This window comes from Akebia trifoliata, chromosome 2, assembly GCF_017979445.1.
Source record: "Akebia trifoliata isolate Shusen 1 chromosome 2, ASM1797944v1, whole genome shotgun sequence".
In the NCBI taxonomy this organism is placed as follows: domain Eukaryota; kingdom Viridiplantae; phylum Streptophyta; class Magnoliopsida; order Ranunculales; family Lardizabalaceae; genus Akebia; species Akebia trifoliata.
The window spans coordinates 10,883,140-10,892,077 of NC_141376.1; the positions used below are offsets into that span (position 1 = coordinate 10,883,140).

General features: G+C 35.5%; 1 protein-coding gene across 1 annotated transcript; it reads right to left on the bottom strand.

Moving 5' to 3' along the window:
- Positions 1-8,582, bottom strand: LOC147409502 (ras-related protein Rab11D). Its single transcript, XM_086429708.1, has 2 exons — positions 8,125-8,582; positions 1-662 (listed from the first exon to the last, which is right to left on the bottom strand). Exons 1-2 carry the CDS (start codon positions 8,352-8,354, stop codon positions 215-217), a joined length of 678 nt encoding a protein of 225 aa, XP_086285834.1. The 5' UTR covers positions 8,355-8,582; the 3' UTR covers positions 1-214.
- Positions 8,583-8,938: the final 356 nt, after the last annotated feature.

Consider the following 8,938-nt stretch of genomic DNA (forward strand, 5'->3'; position numbering starts at 1 on the left):
TTATCAAAAAACATCCCACCCTCAAAGTTCTTACACTGTCAAATGTAGAGTTCCATTTAAAGATCCAAAGAAGAGAATATTAGACAACTATGTTTCCAACTTTCTAAATATGTATAAGAAACCTTGACATGATAATCAGAACGGGTGATACAAACTCAAAAACACTAGTAGAATAAAAATATCGCACAAAACGAAATTAAAATTGAAAACCAGATCAAGATGACTTACAGCACATACTGCTCTTGACTGGAATCTCTTGAGCAGGGCCAGGGATTATGATCTTCTTTCCAGTTAAGGATGCAGGGTTGCCGTTGCTCTGTTCTTCACCCGCAACAAGGTTCTTCTTGTTCATGATGTTAAAGATCTCAGTCAAAACAGTCAAAAAGGCAGCTTCAATGTTTGTCGATTCCAAGGCTGATGTTTCTAGGAAGAACAGCCCTTCCTTTTGAGCAAATTCACTGGCGTCCTCTGTGGGGACAGCTCGCTGGTTTTCAAGATCACTCTTGTTCCCTATAAGTATGATCACGATGTTCTTGTCAGCGTGATTACGGAGCTCTTCAAGCCACCTGGGTATGTGATCAAAGCTCTGGCGTTTGGTTATGTCGTAAACCAACATAGCCCCAACAGCACCCCTATAGTATGCACTTGTGACTGCTCTGTATCTGCTCGTGATAAGAAAACAACGGGAAGTTGACAAAGTTTTAGGAAAATATAATCCACTTTTTAGCATACTTGTAAGATTCAATTTTGAGTTCTAAGGGTACAATATATCCCCACTTTGCACTGAAGTCTTACCGTAGAAATTCGGGGTCTGCTGAATGAATCTTGCTCTTCCCATTAATTTCATTTTCAATCATGTAATTGAATTTCTGGGAGCAATGGAGAGATACTTTCCTTCTTCATTGAGATGAAAATTAATGTGTCTTTTATTGATAATCTTATGGTTTTTGTTTTTTTTGTTTTTTTTTTTTTTTTAAATAATTCCAAGGCATTGGGAACATTAGAAGAGACATTATATGGTTCCATAGACTCACTCGTGTGTGTTTCTCACCGAGTAAAACATGATCTATAGAACATTCAGGATTCTGATTCTCATAAGCTGATATAGGGCTGCCAAAGGCTTTTTTTATCAGGAAAGTCAAAAAGAAAACCTTCCAAGGAGACCAAACCACATGAATTCCTAGGTGGTCAACTAAAGTTTTCAATTAGGAAATTTGAGTTTACTAAATTGACAGATGCATGTTATGAAGGAACAACAGCTGGAACATTTTGGCTTTATTTTATTTATTTATTTATGGCTTTTAGAACTTGGAAAACTAATAAATGAGTAAGTTCATTGAAATATAACAAACATCTCAACATAACCATGTATAATTAAATGATATTTAAAAGGAGCAACCACAATAAAATACAAAAAGTTCATATTATGTCAATAATAAAAACTCTCACTAAAATTGTTGGATAAATATGCCAAAACTTCTTTGATCTGTATTTTCCTTTTTAAATCTAAAACCAAATACATAGAAACTGAATGCTGCAGGAAAACAGTAGCCAATGGGAGCCCTAGAATAGAAGACAACAGAACAGAGCCATCTATCATCACTTCATCAAAGAGTATTTCACAAAAAGGATACGAGTACATATTTGTAATTTTAAAGGAGCATTTACGTAACAGGATACAAATGCATATTTGTAACTCTAACAGGGCACAAATGTCAGAATAAATCCACATCAATACTAGCTGTTAGAACAGAGTGCCCAACACAACGCAATAAAATTAGGAATCCACAAGAAACAGTAGCTACCAACATAGAGAAATCGAGAATCAAGTAACCATACAAGAGACAAAAACTAAGTGGTTCACCCCTAATGATTATGTTCACAAGCATCAAGCACTTCCACGATGCAAATTGAGGAAATACAAGATAGACCAAATTTGTCAGTCGTTTAAACTTCCTCACCAATCTCTTCCCATTGACCTTTTCCACAAGAGAAAATAATGACCCAACTGCTACCATACAAGATGAAATAATCGATACATGGGAAACAATAGGCTCCCAGTCTCCTACAATCTCCACTTACCAAAGCAAATGATTGGAACAATGCAAGTGTTGTGGGACTCATCTCATGAGGTAAACTGACACATGACACTCGTTCCAGATCATAACAAGCATTCCCTGCCCATAAAGTGTTCCATACACTTCAACCATCGGAACTTTTGAGTCATGCCATGGTATGAACAAAAATGAACACCACCTGCATTGGTGCAGTGAGTAGGTTTCTTGCAATACCTAAGTGCAGACACCCCAAAATTGCATGATACCCGAATCCAAAACCCAAACCTGAAATCCAAATTCAAACCTAAAAACCTAGTCAAACCCAAATTTGAATTCAAATTCAAATCCAAAACCAACTCTCCCTAATTCTCTCAACCTCTCTAGTCAAATGAGTCAATACCCACCGCTTTCTTTCTCTCGAAAAAAAATTCAAGCTCTCTCTCTCTCTATGATTGTGTATGTGGGTAAGGGCTGATCCTATTTGTACTCCGTTGCATAAAAGAAATATTAAAAAAAAAAACTTTCGTCTCTCTTTCTCTTTGTCTCTCCAAATGTAGAGACTATTTTTCTTCACTGTGGAGCAAACAAGAACAAAAGGGTTCACAATTAAGCCCCCATCCATATATCTGTTAACAAAGCTTTAAGTTTACCCTCGTAAATAATCTAGGAAAAAGGAAATCAGAGACTTTTCTTTAATATTTTCTGACGATTTTTCAGCAGTCATGTAACTAATTTTTTTACTCTAATTATAATTTCATTCCTTTGTAGTTTATTGTATGAATGATTGTAAGATTTACTACTCTGAGTTGAATTTGATTTAGGATGGAAAGGGTATAATATCACATGAACTGGAATGGTGGAAATTCCCTTGTCAATGGCTACTGGAGATGTATAGAAGTCACACTAGTCTTACTAATTTAGTAAGATTTCAAATCACCAAGGGTTGTTGGATTCATGTGGTGGCTTTCCAAAGACATGATCTAATGTCACATGGAGCTAGAGGACAGAAGTCTATTTTTAAAAACTCAAAACAGATTTTTTTATCTAATCTGTTTTTCTTGGAATGGTAGGCTGAGGTGTTGGATTGTACATGGGGTAATCCACATGAGCCCTTGACCCCTAATAAGGTTTTGAAAAACCTATAAAGCTATCCTAACCTTTGAAGTGAGTTCGTAACTCACTGATTTAAACCATTGATTGAGGTAAAGTCATTGTTACCTAAGTTAACTCAGTGGTGACAAAGCTTCAAACTTTGGGTTCTTAGTGAATTTGTAGATGCCTAATACCAATCTACTCATTTTTTTTTTAATAATTTCGATTCATTGACTCTAAATTAAACATGGGTAAGACTTGGCTTTTCATGCTAAAAATCTGAACTTTAGAATGTTTTGGTGCTACAAAGAGACTTTTTTCTGGATTACTTTCACGGTACAAAAATCCAACTTTTGGGGCTGTTTTGGTTGTACAAAAATCAAGTTTGGAGATCATTTTAGTGTACAAAATGGGATTTTTGAGGTTAGTTTTAAAAACCAAAATTTTCAAAAATTATCGAGATACTCGTAAGAGATACTCTCATAATGATTTTAAACCTGATAAATTGAAATTGGACCATTGATTATATGATTTCAAGAAAGAGTGAAACCATATTTGAATGTTGGTTGGTTGAGTGAGCTCAATATTTCAAGAGTATAGGAAAAAACTCAAAAATTAAAAAAACACGTGGCACACACATCGTCGAGTGAAATTCAATTAAATGGCAGGTCCCCAATTCATTTGAATGGGCGAGAATGGAAAGCGGTGCCGGAACATGAGCCCAAATTCTCAAACCACTAATGAATGGATCACGTACCTATAATTTATTTGAATTCGACAAAACATACATAATTTGTAAATAAAAACAATAAAAATCATTGTGAGTCGAAAAATTGAGTGACATTAAGTAGGTAACCGTGTAAAAAGGTGAGTCGGAGTGCCTAACACCTTTCCTGATCACAATTGAACCACCGGACTCGAATCTATGATTCGTAGATTGTTTCCCGGAGTCAACTCGCTAGAAAAAACTAGTTTTAAAAATCAAAATCAAATCGAGTGGCCATTCATACCTAGTTAACTCAATGAATGGTGTTGACTCTGTATCACTTGGCAATCGATTCCATCTCGAGAATCTGATCGTTACACCTAGCAAAGCAAACTGGGAAGGAACTTAGTGGATTCTAAGATATCCTAGACAGACTTCTAAGATGGTTTTATGCTATGGAAAGTTGAGATCCAAGCTAGAGGGGCTTAAAAATTCATATATGGCAAGGGATCTTGATTGTAGGAAGTCTACTTCATGTTCTTGGGTTTTGCAACCCATTGAATCAAGATCTTTGCTCACACATCCAATGAAAATCATCTTTAAAACAGAACCTATAAGAAACAAGTTCAAGAAACATACCTGCAATGCTTTGATTCAAGAATAAACAGGAATAATAGAACCAATAAAACCTTGCATGCCCTTTTAATTCGACCAATTGATGCTCTAAGATAACCCTCTTTTAATCTGCAAAAGTATCAGAATACCAGTGGTGTACTACCATTAACCTCCACTCGATTAAAACGATGGAAACTCGACAATCGTGTGTGGTTGGGGACGGCTTCCACTTCACTTCATAGTTGTGTTTTTTTTCCAATTCAAACCCATCACTGATTTGAAAAGAGTTCTAAGAAGAATGAAGCTTAAGTCGATTAAGGAAACCACCAAGCCTAACTATTGAGAACTCTTTGGATTGCTCACTGTGTTTTCAATTTAGTCTCTCATTGCTATTAGCCAACTATTTCAATCCTTATAAAACCATATATTTATTTAGACCACCAAAAATAATTTTATTTATTGAAAAACTCAAATATTAACAGATTTTGAAAGAATGAAAAATCCACATTCTCCCACTTTGTCCATACAAATAATTTTGATTTTAGAAAAGATGTGAATTTAAGACTTTACTTTCAGATCGAGTGGACACTCATAATTTTGAAAAACCATTGACTAAAGGCAATCAATTACTTCTTTAATTTTCACCCAACTTCATACGCAATTACAATAGTGGATCATGGATGTTTTGATGTTCCTTCGAGTTGACACCAAAACAATTTCATAGTCTTAAAATTGAATCACTAATGAAATTGAGAGTTTAAACCATAGCAGTTTTAATAGAGAAACATAAAAGATCAAGTACACTCCTCATGCAACCTTATGTGTACATTCTCCAAGTCCATCGTGCTTCATACCTTTGGTGATATATTACGGAAAACCCGCCATGTGAAAACCATCACCATCCTATTAGAACAAAGATTCAACAATGCATTGCACAAATGCATCTAACCCAAGCAATCCTCATGAATACCATAATCGTAATCACGGGCTAATTTTATCCCCATTGCATATACACAAAATGGATATCATGGTGTATAAAAATGATAATAAAACATCAACTAAGACATGAAATATAACAATCTAAACTACTGTTAAAAGATTCCCATGCAACTAACATGATTCTTGAATAACTTTGATAGAAGACCTTAAGTGAGAGGATCAACAAACATCTGATTAGTAACCACATGCAGATTAAATAATACCCTCTCGCACTTTCTCACACACCAGAAGATATTTAATCTCTATGTGTTTGTTACTTTTAGTCAATCGCTAGTTCTTCAAGTATTTGTTCACAACCTCATTGTTGCAATTGATGATCAATGGCTTGTGGATAGAATCCACAACACCTAACTCCATAATGAAGTTCCTCAACCACAAAGGATGGCGAGTAGCCTCATAACAATCAATTTACTTTGCATGCAAAGTAGAATCGATCATAATAGACTATTTGGAGCTCCTTCAAGAGACTGCCCCATGAGTGATCATGAAAATGAAACTACACCTGCATAGTCTGAATCTAAGTAACACTATCTCAAGCTCGTTCGATCTCTTGAAAACTAATATATATAAAGTTCTTTTTTTTTCCTCTACAAGTAGCGAAGGACTTTCTTTACAACCTTCCAATGAATGATTTCAGAGTTCTTTTGATATCTTCGGAGCAAGACGACAACATACTTTCTTTACAATGTATCTAGACTCCTTACATTGCACCAGACTTTTAAACTAAGAATTATTTTTCTTTTCAATCATGTGTGATTCAGAGTGAATTTCTCGAAGCATAAAGATTTTTCAAAATGCCCCCAATTTAGCGTTGACTTCTAATCGGAATTCAACTGCTGAACTGAGGAAGTGCATTGCATTGGGATGAGACAGATGAGAGACTATGAACTCTGACAAACGACAAACAACAAAACTGAGATTCCTTGAAAATTTCAAGATTCTTAGGATTATAATATGCACAATAAGGAATTGATCATTTCCTTTTGTATTTCTTTTGAGAAGTGTCTGAGTCCAACTCCAAATTTTGATAATCATTGGAATAGAAGATTTTTCTTTTTGAAGTGGTTTTCCATTGTCATTTATACTACTGCAGAAGCATATTCTTTTATATAAACCTGATTTTTCTCAATCTGGTTCATGAGACACTAGTCCTGACTAAAAATGTCTCATTTGACCACTAGGGCCTCAACAGGTGCACAATTCTGCATGCCATACCTCTTGAGTACCTTTTCAATGTATGATCTCTGAGACAATCTAAAAAAAAATAGCAGAACGATCTCTATAGATCTTGATTCCCAGAATATATTGCATGTCACATATCCTCCAGGTCAAAGCTCTTTGATAAGAAATGTTTTGTGTCATGAAGCAAATAGATGTCATTATTGAACATAGTCTGATCTACATAGAGCACAAGGATCACAAACCGACTCCCACTCACCTTGAGATATATATACTATCCACAATGTTCTCTTTGAAGGCACACTTGACCACAGCCTGGTCAAACTTGAGATATCACTACATTGATATCTGCTTTTATCCATAAATAGATTTCATCAACTTGCAAGGGAAACGCTCTTCACCCTCTACTGTGAAACGATTGGGTTGAGTCATATTATCTCTTCCTCTAAGTCTCCATTAAGGATTCCTTTGAAGAGACGGGTGAGAAAGACTCAGAAAAGTCAACACCTGATTTATGTCAGAAATCCTTCGCCACCAATCTTTGCTCGAACCTCTTTACTTTACCTTTTAAATCTGTTTTGGTCTTGCACACCCATTTGCACTCAATCATTTTGCGATCCTTTGGAATGGTCGCAAGATCCCAATCTCTGCTTGAACCTCTTTTAAGTTTATAACTATAATACATTTTCGATTAAATATTTTAGAAATTGTCGAGTGAATTTTCCATCGATCACAAGCATCTCGAGATCATCAGTGGATACAAACCTCTTTGCTGAACTTACTAAATTTCATCATTTCTTTTCAAATTTTCCCCTTGCCAATTTATTTCTGAACCTGACTTGCTGACTATGTTTGCACAACAAAAGTCCCTATTTTCCCAACACCTACAACTCTAATATTGTTCACCAATGAACAGAAGGTAAAGATCCATGCCTTGCCTCTACTTGAGGAAACTAATGTTAACATTGATGATAAGAATCAACTTAGATACATCCTTCGAGCTACAACTCCACATAATGCCAATATACCAACAAACCAATACAGTATACATCTTAATTACATAAGTTCCATACTAACTAAACTTCAATCACTGCAATTTCATAAGTTCTTCAATTTCGCTATTAGATTTTCCGGAATCAGGGAAAAACTTAAGAGACTGAACAAACTACCGATTCAACTAAATAAAATTTAAGATAATAGTTCTATCAACTAAGTTACTCAGATCTTCAAAGCAAGATCCAATTCTCCAACAGTTCACACGCTCAAATGGATCCAATACATCTCACAATCTAAAAACATAAACAGGAATGAGAAGCAAATAGAGCAAAACAATACGTACTAAAGAGAAACCCTAGAATACAGATCAGCATTCCAGAATCAATTAGAACAAAAAGATAAAAAACCGAACTGAACTGAACTTCACAGTAAGAGAAACGGGTAGAGATATAAAGTGAGGGAGATCTGGCACTAGATTACCTTTCTTGTCCTGCTGTGTCCCAGATCTGGGCTTTGACGCTCTTGTGCTGGATAACTAGGGTTCGAGTCTGAAACTCAACACCGATAGTGGCCTTGGAATCTAAGGTGAACTCATTGCGAGCAAAGCGAGCGAGGATCTGAGACTTCCCAACTGCCGAATCGCCTATGAGAACAACCTTGAAGACGTAATCGATCTTCTGACTCGCGTCTCCGTAGCCTCCAGTCGCCATTAAAGCGCTCTCTCTCTCTCTCTCTCTCTCTCTCTCTCTCTCTCAATCTCTGAAAGAGATTTCGATCTGAGATCGCAATAAAGAAAGAGAAACAGAGGACAGCGGAAGAGATCTCACTCTATACTATTTCATCTGTATTTAAAATTTTAGAACTTTACAGATCAAACAGAGTGAAAAAAAATACATTTTTTAGTCTAAAAAGTACAAACAGCCTATAATGTCTCTCTGTTTGTCTGTTCGCCTGCCCTCGCTTCGTGCTCAAGTTTCGGAAGGCTTGTCTTGTATCAATAGAGATTTGCTGTTAATTAACAGCTGTTGTACGATGTTAGTCAATAAAATGACGCCACGTGTATAAAAAATAGAGGGATTATACATATAGAAAATCACACAAAAAACTCTTTTTTTTTTTTTAATAAATAAAACTCATCATGCAACAAATCAATACAGCCGTCGAATTAAAAGATGATCCAACAGTTCATGTTATAAAATAAAGAAATTAAAGCACGTGGTTCTAATAAAAACACTTACAATTTTAACTATTTGTAACTATCTTTTCATTAAACACTTACAATTTTAACTATGTG

Excerpts from the sequence above, each read along its gene's own strand:
- LOC147409502 (XM_086429708.1), bottom strand. The coding sequence starts at position 8,354 with ATGGCGACTGGAGGCTACGGAGACGCGAGTCAGAAGATCGATTACGTC. Across the intron at positions 663-8,124 it reads GACACAGCAGGACAAGAAAG|ATACAGAGCAGTCACAAGTG; the intron begins GTAATCTAGTGC and ends TATCACGAGCAG.